This window comes from Poecilia reticulata, chromosome 9 (genome assembly GCF_904066995.2).
Source record: "Poecilia reticulata chromosome 9, P_reticulata-male-v2, whole genome shotgun sequence".
In the NCBI taxonomy this organism is placed as follows: domain Eukaryota; kingdom Metazoa; phylum Chordata; class Actinopteri; order Cyprinodontiformes; family Poeciliidae; genus Poecilia; species Poecilia reticulata.
Window position 1 is genome coordinate 4899204 of NC_088838.1, and position 19889 is coordinate 4919092.

The following is a 19889-nucleotide window of genomic DNA, read 5'->3' on the forward strand; positions in this document are numbered from 1 at the left end:
TCAATGTTTAGAATTTATTTTATTTCCCCCCAAAAGATACACATACATAAACAAATTCATGGCCTTGCATGACATATACGATACTGTTCTTGACCCTTTATTACAGCTAACATAAGATTCTACTTTTCTTTTTTTCAAAACATTCTTAAAGATATGTTTAAGATCTGACAGGAGTCAGTACACTGTATGGCTCATCCTGGAAAGCCTTGAAAACAATTTTCAACATCACAGATATGAATGTAAACCAAAAAAAATACTTCAATTCCTGGGAGAAGTCCAGGAATCTAACAAGCCGCACTGCAAAAGATAACATGTTCAACAAATAACTCAAGTTGGAAGTCTTGTGTGACTACAAGCTTCCTCGCATACACAGGAGTCCTACACACTTTATGTGTAGAAGAAGAAAAAATAAGTAAAAACACTTTTCTACATCCATTTCAGTTTTCTAACTGAAATAAAAACATTCCCTGTAAATTTATGGCAGGTTTTTCTAATAAAAAATAAATTATGAAACCTGCAAATACCAGAAACTGACTGACTGACAGGTAGGAAAAGGAATGAAGGACACAAGAAGGGAAGAAATTGAAGGGTTTAAAGGAGGAAGAAAGGATAGAAAGAATGACAAAAAGGCAGAAGGGTAGGAAGAACACAAGGAAAAAGGGAAAGAGTGCAAAAAAAGGACAAGGAAGAAAAGAATCAGGCCCAGAATGGTGGAAGGTAACAAGGAGTAAAAAAAAAAATAGAGCTAGAAGGGTGGAAGAAAAGAACGTGAGAAACAAGGAAACAATGAAAGACAAGGTTAGGCTTAGCAATAACAAATGAATGACAAGACAGCAAGGAAGGAAGAGTTCCTTGCTGTCTGAGGGAGAGAAACAGGAAATAAAGGAAGGAAAGGAAGTGAAAAGGGAAGGATGCAAAAAAGAAAGGCGCAAGGAAGGTCAAAGGTCAGATATGAGGACACCAGAATGGATGGAAAAAAGCTAGGTAGGAAACAAAAAGGAGAGAAGGAAGAAAGAATGGAAGGAAACTAGTAACGAAGGACACTGAGGGGCAGAAGGATAGACTGACATTTGGATAGTTTTCTTTTTCCGTACTTGTTCTGACTAAATTCCAAAAAAAAAGACTGAGTGGAAACCCTGCTTGATGCCGCCCCTCGTTTTTGTACTGGTTTAAAAAAATTTTACAGGACAATACCAAATCTTAAAGCTTATTTGCACCTACCTTGTTAAAAAAAAGACAATGCAGTTACAGCCAGGTGTGTCGGAGCACCAGTTTCTTTAGCAAAAAACGGCTTTTAAAGGGCTGGGAGTGACTGAACAGATGAATGCCTCAAGAGAGTTAGATCACTGAGAAAAAGGGGGAAAAAAAACACACACACACACACACACACACACAGGGTGTCTCAGCAGGTGTCGATGGCCCCACCGAGTTAGAGTGGACGACGAGTCTTTAAAAATACTACATCTCTGAGTCAGCCGTGCTCGAGATGAGGAAAGTACGGTTAGGCCTGGAGTGCGGAGGCGCTCCCTTTTATAGCACCGTCCCCGCTGAGCACAGTGACTCAGTCCATTGTGTCTGGGTACGGCGCAGTCAAAGCCGTTTGGCGTTTCCAATCTTCCTCTTCTTGCGCCATGTTCACGGCTATGAGTTAAAAGGAACCGGCAACCTGTATAATCAACATGAGAACAGTGGAACAAAAGCAGAGCACGCCCCAGTTCTGTTTTTAGAGTCTTCAAATGGAACCAAGAGAGTCAAACTGCGGCGACGCCGTCAAACACATTTCCAAACGAAGCAGTTCTGTGGGGGGGGAGAACGGAGCTTGCCAGTGTCCACAGCTTCCGGAAATACTCCATAAATATGTTCTTTTTGTGTGAGAAAATAAAATTATTGGCCTTTTTTCTTTTTTCATTTTTTTTTTTTAATACTTAGAAGCTGGTTGTCTTAAACAGTCTCTTGATATTCAATCCCAATCCAACAGTAGCTGCGTCTCCACTGACCATGTTATTGCGCACTTTGACGATTTGAAAAGAAATTCGCTTAATGGAAGCATAGTAATTTTGAAAAAAAAAAGTTTTTCTATTAAAAGTTTTAGTGCTAGGATGACGGGTTGTTTTTTTTTGGCTGAATCGAAAAATTTTTTATTTTACAAAACTCAAATTTAAGCACATTTTCTGCATCATGAGTCACATCATTGACAACCGGATGTCGCAGACCACAAAGAAGACAGCAGGAAGTAGTTGGAAGATCATGACACGGCATGTTTCTTAATTACTTATTGTGTTAATTAATTTACTCATATGGCATTTTAATTGCGCTTCTTATTCAATAAAAACACTACAATTGCGAAATTGCAAAACATCAACAAAGTTTTGCAATTGCTAACGGAACCGCAGCTAGGTGTGACCAGAACAGGAAGCATGTTGTACGAGAACCAATGATGCTTCCAGCTGCCATCAAGGCAGCAGTGTATGCACCCGATGGCAACCGTGATTGAACACAAAGTGTCGGTACTTTGTTTTATTTTACCGACACATCCTTCATAAAAACGTAATTCCTGAGCACCTGAACCTGCTCATATGGATACAAACAGAAAATCATCTTTGGGAAAAAGACAAGGAGGATTTCAGTCTCAGAGCATTAAACGATCATTTACATTAAAATTACATTCAAATTCTGTGGTCAGTTTCTGAAGATTCAAGTCTTTTGATCGTCACAGACTCAAATTTCTCCTAAAGAACCATGGGATAAGTTTTTTTTTCCCCACCCGACCTCCTTATGGCAGTCTTTAATTATTTATAGTAGGAGCAGGTGTGATGTTAAGAGTAATATTACTAACATTTTAAAATGATGTGGAGTTGTTGTACAGGATTTAAAACATCTTTAACATCTAGCATCCTTCTATTTTTGTTGTAATTTCCCAGAATGCCCTGCATTTTATTTTCTATTTTTGGAGCAGTCTCCTGTCCGCTTAACATTCACATATGCATTCGAACCGCACCAGAGTTCACTCAAACCGAGCTGAGATCGAGGTCTGTAGGAGGACCAGAGTTCGCTTTTCTGGTCTACATCCAAGTTCGATTACACGTCCACACCTTCCCAAACGAACCGGACTTTCTAAAAGAAACGAGTTGGAGTTTGATTAAAGATGATTAAACTGGGCTGGTGTGAACTTTGTAACAACTTCCACTTTAAATAATAACGTTACAACAACCTGGTGAGCATAGTGCATTCACTGATCAGATTAAAGATCAGAATTTTTGAATTTCTGACTGATCAATAACTAGACAGGGAAGATCAAGTTGACCATCAGTCAAGTGAATCACAACAAGTAAACACCGTCTATACGGACCAGAACCGGAGTCCAGAGAGGCTGTTCAGGACAGTATTTCTACTTTTCCCTTATTAAAAACGCAGAACAATAATTAAAAAAAGCTAACATGAAGTGGCTGAAATGCCTAGATAACAAGAGCTCTATTTGAATCCATTTGTAAGATTCTCCTTTTAAAAAAAAAATTGTTTCACATAAGTTCAGTGTCAGTTTACATTTACACAACTGTCTTCAACCATTACTCACTATTAAATAAATCTAACATATATAAACTTCAATAAATAAGATCAGACTGCCCCGGCAGCTCATCATTCAGTACATCACGGGTATTTCTTCTTCTACTTCTCCTTCCCTTTGTTGTTGGATTTGTTTTCTCAGCACTATGGCCTCCATTGGTTTTTATCCACTGAAGCTGCCGTCTCTGTGCTCCACGTGAGCAAAAGGTGGACAGTTTCAGCAGAGGATACGGACAGACAGACAGACAGAGACGCACACAGAGCTTTTTTTGGGAGCTGGGAGTGGGGCGGTATGGGTTCTGTGAGGATACGGGAGGGCCTGCGGCTCCCTCTATCAGTCGGTGCCGTTCTTGCTGGGGGCGTTGGCGTTCACGGCCGTCCCGTCTGGCTGCTGGCCATCTTTGCGCGGCGGCATCCTCTCGTTTATCCTGTCCAGACCTCGGGCCTCTTCGAAGTTCCGAATCTTCCTCGTGGGAGAGAAACCTTGAATGGCTGGAGAAGAGACAGGAGGGGGCGGGGGAATAAAAATGGAACATGAAGAGAAGTTAGAAAGCCTTTAAGCGCACCGTATCTTGCAAGGAGAGGCTCAACTAAAAGTGGATCTCAGGAAAACAAAGGATGAAACATGGTCTCTGCCTAGCACAGTACACAGGTTCTGTGAACACAACACATGCATGGCTAAGAAAAGAAGAAAAAAAAACTACTAGATTTCAAACACCAGTTGGGACAAACCACGACAAAACACTCCACGTATTGTAAACTTACGGTCGTGTCCCAAGACGGCCGAGGAAATCAGAGAACATGTGCAAATGGAAAGCAAACCAGAGAGGAAATCTTCAGACACTTTCCACATGTGAAGCTCTAAACTTTAGGAAATAAAAGCTCAACTAAGTCCTTCAAAATATTCTTGATAATATCTGTGATGGCGACCTATTTGTTCTAAGCTCATTCTTCAGACTAACATAATTCCACAGTCTCAGCCGTCTTCCTCAATTTGAGTTAACTGGCAAGACCGCTAAGGGTCAATTCTGCACCATATATGGTACTCTAGTTAACATTAATTAATATTAAGTAAATAAACAACAAATTCATTCAAGAAATATGTTCCAATAGTTTTCAATAATAGATAACATAAGGTACATTTCTATTGAAAATGTGGTGAAAGGTGAAAACAAAACGTCACTGGACAAAACACTAAATATATCAAAACACATTTTTTGATATAAAATGAATCCCAATAAAGTAACCCAAGAGTTACAAAACAAATTAAGCAATAAAAAAAATTGAGTGCATGTTTCTGTTGATTTTAAGACTGGGGTCAAAACCGAACCCAAACACCATGGATAGGAACAGAAAGCTAACTCTACAGGAAGGTTAACTCAAGCTATGTGGCTAAGCAGTTTGAAACAGGAAGCTGCGTCTCAATGCTGGAGTGTAGCTTTAGATTATGACCCCAGTGTGCTCTGATGCTACACAGAGCCATCCTAACAATGTGTGCAGCTGACTTTGGTATGTAATGTGAAGCATCCCGAGCGGCAATTCTGTTCTGAATGGATTTGATCAAAGTGTTTCTCATGCAATGGCCGTCTCTACGGAGCTAATGAGGCGGTCGGCGTAGCAACAGCCAAATGGTGTAACGGGATTAGTTTCTTAAAATATCCCAGGCGGGGATGTCCCTGATCTTATCTTAGCCCCGTCTAAGCAGGCTTTTCTCAGTGTGGGGAGCCAAACTTGACCATAAAACATTTTATTCAAACAGCAAGAGACTCCTCAGCATCAAGGGGACAGGCAGGTCCCAAACTTCAATCTACAAACACCATCAGTCTGTGTTACTGAAGACCCCTCAGTAACACAGACTGCTTCTTTAGTTGGGTGGAGAACCAGAAATTCCTTCAGCTCCACGGTTTGCCCCAGAAAACTAGCTAAGCCCGGTCGTACGGGCTTAGCTAGTCCACCAGTTGCCCCACTGTTTTTGTGTTACTTTTTTTTTTAATAAGAATTAACAGAAACATTTGAAAATAAAACAAAGAAAATATTGCATTTCTGTAGCTTTTGAATGTAGAATCGCATGCCATTATCTTTTTGTAAATAAATAATTGTTTCGTTATATGTAAACCTGGCTTAACCTGTCTTTGTTGTCACTGTTACTAGTGTATTAAAATAAATTAACAAATAATGCTTAGCCTGGTGGGGGGGGAGGGGGTCAAGTGAAGCCTGGGGGCCCGCCAGGCTTATAATATCCTGAGAGAAACCCTGGGCTCCAGTGGTGAAAATATTTAGAGATGCACCAATCGAGCCGAGAAAACCAGAGATTTTAATTGCCTATCGTTCCCCATGATTATATATGATCTGTGATTTTATTTCTATTGACAAAAATGCATCAAAGCTAGAAAATATTTAAACCTAGAAATGAGTCAACTATCAGCATGCACTGCAATGCATTTTGTTTGGATTAGAAAAATCAGGTGGATATAGAATGCTTCAAAGGGGCAGTAAGAATATACTTTCCAACCACACATTTTGCCATTTTGTAGCAAAATCAAGTAACCATGTTCCTTTCAGCTGTTATTTTAAAAAATGCTGTACATGCCAAACATGACTTAAAATAAATTTGGCTTTGCAATTTGACACCTTAAAATTGGAGCTCTGTCACTTTAAGAAGCTCCTGCTCTTTCAGAGACTCCGCCTTCAGGAAGTCATTATGACAGCATTTTTCTGTTAAGCCATTTACAAACCTTTTTCAGAGCACTGAACTGAGAAACAGTCCCAACAAAATGGAACTTATTTTGCAGATACATAATTTGATGAAAATGTGATTCATTAATTATAGACTCAACTAAATCGTTTAATGGAGTCCCACTACTAGTTTTATCAGACCATCTTGACATTGTTTTCAAATGCTGGAATTTACTAGTCTTTTCACACCATGGTCTGGGTTATTTAACAGTGGAGGGACTATATTCAGTCAAGTATTTCTTACAGCAATATGATAACTAGTAATTATATTACAAAAAAAAAAGACACAAACAAGAAAGAAAAGTCCACATTTTGGGGTTGTTTCTATCTTTAAAGGGTGGAAACCACAAACACAAGACACAGACAAGGGATGCGAGTCACACTGCATACCTTTTGCTTTAGCTGCTTCAATGGTAGCTTTGTTATTGGCAGTTTGGGAAGGAGGGGAAAAAAATTGAGTCATCAAAGGTGGGCTAAAAACAATACATTCAACAGCAAAATCAAGTATCAAGCCTTTCTGAGACGACGAGGAGGGACAAGAGAGCAACGTGAGTCGTCTTCAAAATCTCTGAATAAAAAGTGTGAGAGGTCAGAGTGAAGACAACTGGGACAGTGTTGGTGTCACGAGGACTTATGTGAGGAGAGCTGAGGGGGGATTTACCTCAGCTCTAATAGTCGGACTGGGAGGAGATGTGTCATGATGACCAAGCAGGGCGACGCAGCGAGACGCTCGTATGTTAGCTCCTGTACAACAAATCTAATCAGATTTTTTTTTTCCTTTATAATTCTTCATGTTTTACTGAAAAAAAAAAAAATTGGAAAGAGACTATCCAACCAGATGAGGCATGACTGAATAAAAAAGCTGCTCCCAAAACTACTGTACAGCTGAGGTCACACAGCAGGTCTTGATGTTCAAGTCATTACACTCCATCCCAATGAGACTTCTGTGTGAAAGGTTTATGACACCAGTAAAAATGAACAATATTAAAGTTATTCAGCAATATGGAGCTGATAGTATCGCCACTAGATCATAGCAAGATGAAGGAAGCTAATAGAAAGAAATTGTAATTAATAGCAATAACTTTTTGTTGACTGCAGCTTCTGTAGTGAAGTCTGTCTGGATGAGCAGTCAGAGCTAGGAGTGGTGGGATAGCGGTGTGTTAATGGCTTCAGTGATGCAGACATCTTTCATAAGTTCATAATTATAATTTTCAGTCATTCTTTAGATCCAACTTCTTCTGATGCAGAATTATGTCACATGTCTGTGACTTCAAACCTGGATAAAATGAGATGTGGCTGTTCAGGCTGCAGACGCTTGTAGCTGGTGGCGTTTGCCTGCTGTCTCAACCTTATTTATTCCAAAGTCTGCTTTTCTTTGGCTCACAATAGCTGCGTTTCCATTAATCATAAAATTGTGCAGATTGAAATTATGAAAATAAATGTGTTTGATGGAAACATGGGAATTTAGAAAAAACATTTTTGATAAAAAGTTTTGTATCAGGATGAAGTTTTAGGATTTCTGTTTCAATACGGTTACCAGTCGTATTGAAACAGACGTATTTTGTAAAACTACAATAGAAACACTTTTTGACATGACACGAGTCACATGATCAACAGCTGGATGTTTGTACTGGTGAAAACCAAGAAGATGACAGGAAGTAGATGGAGGGAGATGGTTTGTCTTTGTTTTCTTCAGACAATCTGCAGCTGGCTCCACCAGAGCTCTCACAGCATCACAGGTCATAAAATTGTGAGGTCATAAAATTGTGCGTCATTCTACTGTGTGGAATCCATAACTATTCTGTAAAATCACCAACTACATTTACATAGATGCTCACAAGTAGGCGGGGCATTTTGCTCCAATGCCTGAATAAGTAACATCTGTTATTGCCATGATTTCTAATGAGTTATCACGTAAACAAGTTTAGGCAAATTGTGTTTTTCAACAATAGAATATTGACAAATACTTGGGTACATTTGTAATGGAAATTCTGCTAGTGACTCCTATTCAGCTGTTCTCATTAAATGCACATTCTTAGCAGATTTAACATTTAACATGTAGGTTTTGTTTTAAATGTGGCATTAAATGTGGTCTGCATAGTTGAAGCTGGACACAGGCTCATTCAATGAAGGAGAAAATCAGAGATGAGTAAAGAAATTCTCCCTAGTATTTCACTTAAGTGCACCAAGTTAGTATAAACTAAACATTTGAAACAAGAACCTGAGTATTAAGAGAAAACTGACAAATTCTGACGCTGAAGTGTCCTGGCTGATCTGAAGGCCGTGGCGAGCCGAGCTGACACGGACCGTGGCATTCTGTAAAAGGTCACAACATGTGGTTTCTCCTTCGATCGCTCGGCAGCTTCTGTAAGCCTCCAACATGGCCGATCGTGGCTCCCAGCGTGTCCTCTGGCGGCCCGCACCGGGCGCTGGCCTTTAGATCAAAGGGTCAGGAGCCACTTCCAGGTGACAGGCTGACCGGCCCACACACACACAACTCCAAAAAACCCTCCGCTGCATGGGGCTTGAAACAAAGTTTAGCCAGTGCTTCCTGTCATTGATGTGGAGCCGTTCAAAGAGGCGAGTGGGGGAAGGAAGCTGCCCTTCAACAAACAGCACGTCAAAATAAAACCCTTTATTTTCCTTTTTTGCTTCTTTTGTTAACGGGTTGATCTGGTGTAACTGAAAATCATACCTTTCCTGTCTTTAAGTCCAACTGGGATGGAAAACATTAAGGTGTTAGCAGCACCAGTATGGTTGGTAGAAATGGTATTAAAAACGTTCTGAAGTCATTTTAAAGGAGGTCTGGAATTAATAATGTCAGAAAAGTTTGCCAAGTATTTACGCCTCTTAGGATTTTTTCCGCCTTCAATCATTTTACAAACACAAACTGGTGAAGAATAATTAAATGGCAGTTTGGTTCAAGTCTAGACTTTGTGTGGACCATCCAAAAACGTGGATATACTTTCTGAACCTCCTGGTTCTTTGTTTAAATAATTCTCTCCTTTTTGGTCTACAGGTTCAGCTGGACGGCCATGTTTTCTGCCTCAGTCCCATTCGTTTTCCACCTCTAATTAGATCAGAGGTCTGCAACTCCAAAGAGCCATTTTTGCCTTCAGTCCAGCTCAATAAAACTCCCCTAGAGCTGCAAATGTTAAGCAAAAGTTCTGCATAAAATCACTTTTTATTTCTGATAAATATTTACTATGTAAAATGTGTTATTTTTGAAAAGCCACAAGTTTAAAGTTGAATTTAAATATGTTTAAAATTGACAAGAAATTTGAAAATATCACTAAGAAATGACGTGTTATTGGAAGACTTTGACAATACCTACGCACCAACTATAAAGTCTTAAAAAAGACAAACATAAAAAACTCAAATAAATAAACAAACCATGCTTAGCCTGATGCAGGCACAAGTAAAGTCTGCTGGCCCGTCTCCCATATGATACACTGGGGAAAACCTTGATCTATATTTTTAAACATTTCTTAGTTCTTAAAGGGAGCCAAACCCAAAAACACGCAACATTTAGAATGTAATTTCCAATTCTTAATCGCGTACTAAAATGTGTTTACAAAATGACATTAAAATACATGAACGTTTGTTGTTGTAATGTGACAAGATGAGGAAGAGCAAAGTTCTTCTGCACTCAGCAGTATAAAGAACACTAATCCTTTTGGTAGGAATACTACTCACATTTTTGTATTTACACTTATTTACTAAGTGACACTGCGAGTCGCAGCCAAGAAATATTCTGCCACATCTAACAGCAAACGACACTAGCTTTATTAGCACAAGTTGCATAAACAATATCACAGCTTGAGCCGTGCTGAAGTGGGCTTTGTTAAATCTGGACAAATGCAGACTTTTCCATTTTCCCCTATCCGTTTGGCTTACAAGGTTTAAAAAGTATTCACCCTCTTGGATATTTAACTCTTTTTACTGACATCACAGAAAAAAAAAAAAGAAAACTGTTAACAGTTTGTTCGTTTTTTTCAAAATCTCTCTTTTCTTACTGTTTATTCAATGTCAAATGCTGTTTTCTTTTAATTATGTAAAGCACTTTGAAATGCCTTGCTGTTGAAATGTGCTATACAAATAAAATTTGATTGATTTGATTGATTAACGACAAAGTGTAACTGATTTCACAGGTTTTCATCCACGGGAGTGAAAACTTCTTACATGTACTTGATATGAGATTTACCAATCTACCTTGAAGGGTACGTTTCTGTAGCCCAGCAGCTAGCTAGACTGAGTTAGAGTGAACTTACCATTCTGTAAAGTCTGCTTCCCCCCTGACAGCACTCCCATTGGAAGAGTTCCAGTAGGAGTGAGGCCTTTCAGTGTTAGCACACTCTCACTCTCCTCCCTAAAACAAAGCAAACAGACACAAAAAGGTAACTTTACAGCAAAGAAGGATGCAGAAAGACAGCAAAGACAGCAGACAGTCCTGAGGTCAAAGGTTAATCATCAGGGGTTACTGACCTCCTTCTCCTGAATTCATTTTTCCAGATAAATCCTAAAGCGCACATTTACTTGACTGTTCTGTAAGCTCGGGGTGTTGATTACTGACTGCTAAGAATTCAGGTTTATGTCCATGCTCTTATTTTGAACTGGGTGAAGACCGTTTACACTGCAGTTCCGTTTCCTCTGATCAAGCTCTCCGTTTTTACCTGAATAACTTTATTTCAAATAAGAAACACACAGGAACCAAATAAAATATGGACACAGACAATATCTAAACATAAAGACAAGACAGATGGAAATTAGGTTTTTGTTTCAGATGCTTGGAAGTAGAAATATATTTACCAAAAATAATAAAGAAGTATAATGTATTATAGCAATATAATATATATAAAAAAATCAAATAAACCTGAGACCATGAGTTAAAGCCCTGTTCCAATTACTTCCTGTTGTGCAATGACAAATTTGATCCCATTGAGGGCGCTATGCTATGTTTATAACACATGTCCTGGCACATAACGGCAGAAAGACAGCAGACAGTCTTGAAGTTAGCGCATTAGCATTAGCTTCTGCTAAATACCTCAGTGGTATAGTGCATTAGCGTAACAAATGTTTATGATTAATGCGTTACGTTTAGCACAACTAACCTTTTACCTAGCACTGCCACTGTCTACAGTGTATTGTAAAGAAACCACAGGACTGATTATGATCCACATCTAGATATAGCAGTGTAAAGTTTCAAACAAACAAAAGTAAAGCACTGATCAAAGAACCAGACCTGAGAACTGAGAAAACCCGCGCCATTTTTCCCACGGCACGAATCTTGTTCCGGATCACCTCCTTGCGCATCGCCGATGTGCCACCTGGAAACAGTGCAGACGGTGCAACGGTTATTTACTTCCCCCTCTAGACGTAAATAACCGTGAGAATATCTTGTGAGATGAAAACATAGGATAAAGAGATGAGCGGACATCTTTGAAGAACTTTCAAAGATGTCAGGTAAGGTTGTACCAAGTTTTTTTTTAATTTAATCACAGTTGTTGTTGTTTTTTTACCTCATTTAGTCCTGATAGATGGTTATTATCAGGGAGAAATAGTATTCAGAATGGGACTCCTGAAAGGTTTTCCAATAAAACCATCAACTCAGTGCTGACACTTTAAATTTAACTTTAAAAGGGTCAAGAATGATTTGGCATTAATGACAGAACGGCCTTGTCAGCAGCGCTACCAACAACTAAAAGTCTGACAGAACTAAAATAAGGGTTTAATAAGTTGTGACGACACCTAAATGGCTTCTATTGGGCAAATTTACTGAAGATTAACAACTGAAATATTAATGGTTTGTTTCCATTCAGGCCAATAGGGAACAAAATGGACAAATTTAGAGGAAATTGACAGTTTGTTCTGCCGAAAGTCATTTTTTTATTAGGTTACCTTCATACAGGTCGTCTCCTTCTAACATGAGCTCACCATCGGAGCAAATGTTTAATACATTCACCAGCATCTCGGTCACTGCACGAGAGAAAAGGCAAATTCAGATTTAAATGATTAAAGATCAATTTTCCAACTCTAAAATAATTTTTTTTTTAAATCAACAATGAAGCTGGAATATTTTCAGGCACATCAGTGTCGATACCCAAAAAGTAATAAAAACTGAAATGAATGTCTCAATGTAAAAACTTTTAAACACTTAGTTTTTCGCATTTACATGCATTTCTGTGTGTGGTGCTGACCCAACCTCTCTAAAGTTGGGTCAGTGAAAACAGACATATATTGTTTGAACTTTTCCTTGAACAAATGTAAACAACAACAAAAATAAAGTTCTCTCCATGCGTCTACTAAAAAGAAAAATATATTTTGTTGAAATTTTCCTCCTCATTTACAAACTCACCTTTCTCTCCAACAAAAGGCAAACTCCACGTGAAGACGTCCATGAAGTTGGGCAACCAGTAGGGGTGGGGGGAGCAGTTGAACTGTCGGATGTTCATCACATTGTTCTCATATTTTAATACAGCAGCTAAGATGAACATAAAATACAGGAGGAGTCAATGCAATGACTGGAAATGAAAAACCCAACAATAAACACAACAGGAAAAAGACAAAAAAAAAGGTTGAAACCTTTGTTGTTGTAGACGTCTAAATAATTTGGAGCTGAAAAGATTGTGATTAATGACGGGAAGCCCGTGGTCTGGCTTTTTCTGTACATTCTGTACCTGTTGGGGAAAAAACAAGAAAGTCAGATCATCAGTTTGCCAAACCGGAACATTTCACATACATGTGAAAAGATTACAGCAGTAACAAAAACAACTCAATGTTTTAATGAGATTTTATGTGATAATAAATAAAGGTAGTGCATTTTTTCTGCTTTAATGTAAAACTTATAAAAAAATTAAATAAAACAGCTTCTCTTAAAAAAAATGACAAACATCTTGAGATATTTATCAAAAATGGTGTTTTTGATAAATAAAAACACCATTTTAAAAGTTGTTTTTTTTTAAAGGTCACGTAACATTTGTGGCCCTAAACATACAGTGTTGGTGCGATGTTAGTGGATTGTAAAGGCTGCAGACCTCTGCTGCAGAATGACCCAGGTTGGGGAAGTCTGCTATCATGATGAAAGCTCAGTCTTTGGGAACTATTTTTTATCCGTTCCCAAAAAAATTGACCCGGACGGGAAAGTTATGTCTGAGGAAGAGCCAGCATCCTCAAAGTTATTTCTGAGAGGGTTGTCAGCTACTGCTAACATGTCAGCCTTCGCTGTAATTTCAACATGATTGGTATATTAACTATGTCTTCTGAAATGTTGAATGACAAACATTTGCTGCCCAAAACAAGAAATTATATGGGATAAATGTTTGCTATTGATGTGTTTAATATGCTTTTCTTGGGTTGCTATTTACTTTGGTGGCATTACTGAGTTGCAGACATGTGACGTGAATTTTGTAAACTTTTAACATTCAGAAAATGCTAAATCATGCAAATGAAAATGATTGAGATCTTTTTCAATTTATTATGTGATTGACTGATATATTGTGACAGGCCTGCTTACTACATAAATTCAGTAGTTAAAATGTATTAAAAAAAGTTTGATAATGTCATTTTCCCTCTCCATCTCCATGGAGACAATGAAAGCAGAAGTCTGCACCTCCTTTCAGCTAAATTTGTCCATCCATTATCAGTGTTTGGAATGTAACCTTTATTAAAGAAGAGTTGCAACAATTAGTTTGGTAATTGAGTATCCTAATGAATTATTCTGATGATTGAGTAATTTGATTGAAAATAAAAACGGCGTATTCTTCAGATTTTTTGTAATTTTTAATTAATAAATTAATTAATAAAATTCCTTTTAAATGTTTGACTTGCAAACAAGCTTGAAGACCTTTTTCTTTTTTTTTACAATAAATGCAGCACTTTGAACTGCTCTACCACATATAATCCCTTGCAACACTCTGAAGCTTGAGGTTAACTTGTGACAACAGGTAAAACGGTGTGAGCGCTTTTCAAAGGCACAGCATAGTACTCACCCTGCATCCTGCGCTTCATGGGCTCTTATTACTGAGAGCAAGTTATTATTTACCAAAAAGTCACAAACTGCTGCATAGCTGCAAAGGAAGAAAAAAGAGGAAAACAATGTCATAACATTAAAAAAAGGTCAAAGCTTTTCATGAATTTAAAAGCATTACAGGAAACAACATAAGACCGCTTGAGACCAATTACCTGACTGACTCTTTGTAGCTGCTAGCTGGAAAATTTATATCCGTATCTCTTGATTATTATATTATAAAAAGAACATAAACTGTTACTTTAGAGCTTCCGATAAAACAAACATATTTTATTCACCAAGATTTTTTTGTTCAAACTGGTGATTTATATCTCTGAAAGGGGCTGGTTATGTTTTCACCTAGAAAATGCCATAACTCCAGTCTGTGACTGACTATTACTGACCCATTTTCACCAAATATACAGAACAAAGTGCATCTGTTGACCTATTTGTGAAGCTATACTGAATGTGGGTACTTCATCTGGAAAAAAACCTTCTTAATAGGGGTGTGCAAAAAAAAAAAAAACTTTCATTCACATAAGAATTGTATGGAGCTCATAGAGGGACATTGAAGGAAAAAATGGATTGTAGTGAGCACTAGATACCTTATCGTGCTGGAAAAGGTTTATTTTTTTTCTTCAATGTCCCATAGAATCACAATTCTCACTTATTGATGTCCCAAAATTGATTTTAAAACAAAGAAATAAAACAAATTTGCTGTTTGTTGGCCTCCATTTTGTAACTATGTGGGAGCTGCTGATGTCGCCACGCAGACGGTACTGGAATGTATGCATTGCGCTGAAAGCGCCACAATAAACAGGAAGCTACAAAAAAGAGAGAGAGGGATTCATCCGGACTCGTCTTCGTTGAAGGCAAACCTTTTGATTCATTTTGTTTTTTACAGAATCTCCAGAAAGGCTGAGCTAGACATGAGCTTTACCTTGTTGAAGACTCGCAAAATGAACATTGAGCCCTTTGAGAACACTGCAAATGCTACAGCTGACCTGAGCTACACCATATTCTCAGTAGTGGGATGTAACGAAGTACTTTGTTACTGTATTTAAGTAAATTTTTCATGTATCTGTACTTTCCTTAAAATTTAGATTTAATCGTGGGTACTTTCGACTTTTACTCCACTACATTTTACAGTAAGTATCTGTACTTTCTACTTCACTACATTTCTATAAGGTGTTGCGTTACATCCAAGTCCAATCGCGCTTTGATAGTAATCACTGTCCACTGAACCCCTGCAAAGCCCCAGGATTTGTCGGACATCCAGGTAGTTTTAGTCAGGCTCTCCCTGTCCGTCCCGGATGATCCGTCCCGCTGTGTTTTTTTTAATGTCAAGGTAATATTTGCTGTAAATGACGTCAAGTTTCGCAACATGGAGACTAATAAGGACAGCGCAATAAACGTGAAAACAGCCATGAACAAACGTGGCCATAAGTTTGTACAACTATTTATTGATATACGCCTTCCACTATCCGATTTTTATATCTGCTGGCAACGTGAATGTGGAGCGTTTATCCAACGCAGAGACCATTTAAGTACATATTTTTTATTCTTGTCTAAATAGCTACATAGACTTTCAAAAGGCTAAAACCCATACCGTCTCTTCGTGACACTTCATTAAAGAAAAACTGAGCATGCAGGGAGTCATTCTACTCAAGCGTGGATTAATATTTAAAACTTAATAAATGTGAACAAGATATCTTAATGTCGCTATTTGTCATTCTGCCTTTCAAAGCAGACAAGGCTAGATCATGAGGGTACTTCACACTGCAAAAGATTAAAAGCAAATATCTTTATGAATAGTCATTTTGAATCAAAAATCGATTTTGAATCAAATCGTGACAACAAAAATTTTTAGCTTCTTTTTAATCAGTAAAACCAGTCTTCAGAAAGCACCTTTTGAAAGTTCATCAAAAAATGTATCTATTACAGTTTACACCTGGTCTTTTACTAGGTTTCATTTCTTAGAAAAAAGGGGTTGTTTATTTCACAAAAAAGCAGTTTATTGTGCAGGGAAAGGACCAAAATACCTGAAAAAGTACGAGCAGCCTCGGACAGAGTTGTGATTGAAGTGTTCGGATGTCTTTTCGCTGCCGTAGTCCTCACCGGGGTCGGCCCAGATCAGGTCACACATCGGCCCAAACGCCGGTGGCTCTTTAAATCTATCTAACTGTTGAACAAGCACATGGATAGACTTGATATATTGGTGGGACTTGGACTGATTAACAATGGATGCTAGACCACTTACTTTTCTTATGTCGTCTAAGCAGTTGATTTCTGGTGAGAGTCCCCCGTGAACACACAGGAACTGCTGGTTGAGCAGGGCAGCGAGTGGCAGGCAGTCGAAGGCTTCCATGCAGGCGTCATATACCCGCTCAGAGTATTTGATTTTACCTGGCAATTAAAAACATAACGACAAATTACAGATTACAGATTAGGTCAGGAGGCAGTCGGCCTTTTAGGAAGCAGCAGAGCCACAGCATTGCGATGTACATGATTAACACTGGAAGTGAAAAAAAACAATCTGAGTTTGGAAGTTTCATTTAGTAACTGATTGTATAACTTTAGGTAAACAGACTGACCACTGCTTTAAATTGAGCTATTTTATAATTTAAATTAGGGTTGAAACGATCCCTCGAGTGATTCGAGTACCTCGATTATTATAATTCCTCGAGGAAAATGTATCTGCCTCGAAGCTTCTCTAAGCTATATTTTATTATTTAATGCACAGTGTTCTGGCTGGGTTATTACTTGCGCTGCTCCTAAGTTATTGATAAAAGTTAAGTGTTAGTAGAATAACGTTCAATTTTCAAGTTCGGCCTGGGAGGATTTTATTGATTGATGATAATGTCCTGGTCTTTGTTGTTTTTCGACAGACCAACAACCATCCTTAAAATAACTGGCGCGATGTCTGGAGTACGGCAGCTGCTGCCTGGTGGCCGGTGTTCAGAGTGGGGAAGAGCACTGAAGGTGTATTTATACAGGTGAGCGGATAAACTGAACACTGCGGGCGGCTGTGCAGTAGATGATTAACGTTAAGTGAAGCTTTACCGACGAACCAGAAAATGTATTTCATCTCAACAAATGGGTGGCGAAACGCACCATGGCGGTACAGAGCTGTTAGATGTGTTTCTGTGTGTGACGGAGGAGCCTAATCCCGTCATTAACATGAACAGAAAAGCTATAAATGTCTGAGCAAGGTGAGAGTTCATCTATTAAAACTGATTGAAGATGAATACATGAACTAAAAGCTGCAGTGTAGACATTTTTATAAGCGTATTTGTGAGCCTGCCTCTTTATTATAGTAACACTGCTATTATGTTAGATTTACCAATGTTTTATTTTATCTCTCCCCGCCCCCCGATTAATCAATAGATTACTCGAATACTAAAATATTCATTTACAACAGAGCTAATTTAAATAAATTCTTCTGAAATGTAAGTGAAGTACTTGCCTCCCCTGTCGCAAAGAGCAATAAAGCAATCACAGGGTTTGTGCCGGTCATGGAAAACCTGGAAGGTCATGGGATTCATTTTTCATTTTCAAGTCATGAAATTTCATTTCTCTGGCGTACATACGGCAACACATCAGAGGCGTCTACGTATTCATGTCTATGGCGCAAACTAGCTACTTCGTCCTGCGTGTCAGATGTCTATAGCGTTTCTCAAAATGGCAGCTTTTCAAATGCTATTAAAGAGGAGCGTCTCTTTAACCCCTGGTGTCCAAATTACATTTTTTGCACTCAGTTTAATTTATCATGCGATTAATTGTTTATTGTGACAGACTTGCACATCAGCTTTAAGTACATGCAGACAAAACACACACATTCACACACACACAGCTGCTGCAGATTGAAGTCAGTAGGCGTGCAGCTCTATTGAAAAACATCAGCGTCATGCTTCGCTGCTTTTCATTCTCCAGCTACATGAAAAGGAAAGTTGCCTCTTCCTTTGGGACGCTCATGCTGATAATCTGTCATAACTTCAAAAATGTTTATTTAGTCCTTAGTTAACCAGGTGTGTTGCTTTGGAACAAATTCTCAGCTTCAACAACAACCCGATCAGAAGAAAATAAAAATATCACACAGCAGAAAAACAGAATTCAAACATGCTAGTCCTAGTTAAAGCTCGTTAGCTGATAGGTCACCGGGTGCCACGCCTATTTGTCCGGACTGGTGTGGCACCCAGTCCAGGCTAATCAGATAGTAGCTAATCAGACTGACTAGCTACTATCAAGTGGTACGAAGTGTATAAGAGCACACTAGATTGCCTAGCCTTGACATGGAGGAAAGTGGTGCACTTACATTCCTGTTTGAAGGTGAAGTACTCAGTGAGGTGCCGGCACTCGTGGTTCCCACGCAGGAGGAAGAGAGTAGTGGGGTGGTTGATCTTAAGCGACCAGAGGTAGAGAACGCACTGCAGAGAGACGACAGCAGAGAGACATGATGGGAAAGTGGAACAGGTGTATTTTGGGCGTCAAGTTCATTATTATGCTCTAAAGACTAAATACTCAAGACAGTCTTATTTGTCAGGAACCAGTGGTGAACAAAAATAAGTTGTACAATTTCTGCCACCAATAGCTGTGATTCCACTTACCACAGAGTTGAGGAAATTGAAAATAAATGTGTTCAATGGTAACGTTTTCGAACAAGCCGACGTTTTTCAATTAAAAAAAAAAAATTGCGCTAGGATAAGGTGGTTTTTCAGTTATGCCACAACAGATGTATTTCGCAAAACTGCATAGTCGCGTGATCTATATCCGGATGTTACTACTGGCAGAAATGACAAAGAAGGCGACGATGATGGTTTGTTTCTGGTTTTCTTTGGACCAATGTGTCCGAAAAGCTGGATCCACCAGAACTCTCACAGCATCGCACAGTTCAGAAAAAGTAGTGTCATTCCAACATGTTGTAACTATAATATCCCCAAAATGCCACATATGTAGTCGCCACCAACTATAAGGAGTGTGTCGCTTCAATGTCTGAATAAGACTTCGGTGTCTCCTCTGATTGGCTGACAAGATGATGAACAATGAATTGTGAACATATCTCATGCAAGTGTTTATGTCTGCCACTGCCATGATTTTTAATGACTTGTCGTGTGAACAAGCTTATTCACGTGTGATTTTAATTTAATTTCTTATTTAATGGAGACACCGTAAATGCGAAATTGTGTTATTTTACAAAATAGCGACAAAGATCTGTGCACATTGGTAATGGGAATGCATCTAATGCCCTTAATATTTTGGCATTAGGACAGCATGTTGTCCTCTACTATAACATTTCACAAGGTTGAGCACAGAAATGATTCTTCGACCATTCAATCTTGGCCAACCAGAGTCCTGGGTTCTTGTTTATCTTTGCTTCTCTTCAGCTCAGCTTACGGGTTTTCTATAGGAATTAGGTCTGGTGACAAAGAAGACAGTTTATTTTGAAAATCTCCCCATATTTCAAAAAGTTCCCGGATCTTGTCGGTAGAAACACAAGCCTACAGTCGTTCTTTTAACAAAAATAAAGTATGAAAAAATCTATTCAATTTATTTTAAAAGGGTGACCATTACTGCCATAATTAGC

General features: G+C 38.6%; 1 protein-coding gene across 4 annotated transcripts in view; it reads right to left on the reverse strand.

The window, feature by feature from the left end:
• Positions 1–19889, reverse strand: part of ppp3cca (protein phosphatase 3, catalytic subunit, gamma isozyme, a) — a 34584-nt gene continuing 14695 nt past the window's right edge. For 2 of the 4 annotated variants that reach the window (XM_081611286.1, XM_008417296.3), the window contains 11 exons: positions 18621–18732; positions 16566–16711; positions 16348–16487; positions 14289–14366; positions 12883–12977; positions 12656–12781; positions 12199–12276; positions 11543–11627; positions 10572–10669; positions 6691–6717; positions 1–4056 (listed from right to left, as the gene is read on the reverse strand). In XM_081611286.1, coding sequence (XP_081467412.1) covers positions 3899–4056; positions 6691–6717; positions 10572–10669; positions 11543–11627; positions 12199–12276; positions 12656–12781; positions 12883–12977; positions 14289–14366; positions 16348–16487; positions 16566–16711; positions 18621–18732 — 1143 coding nt within the window. In that variant the 3' untranslated portion in view covers positions 1–3898. The remainder of the gene's footprint in view (positions 4057–6690; positions 6718–10571; positions 10670–11542; positions 11628–12198; positions 12277–12655; positions 12782–12882; positions 12978–14288; positions 14367–16347; positions 16488–16565; positions 16712–18620; positions 18733–19889) is intronic. The other 2 variants (XM_008417297.3, XM_008417298.3) reach the window with 2 other exon arrangements.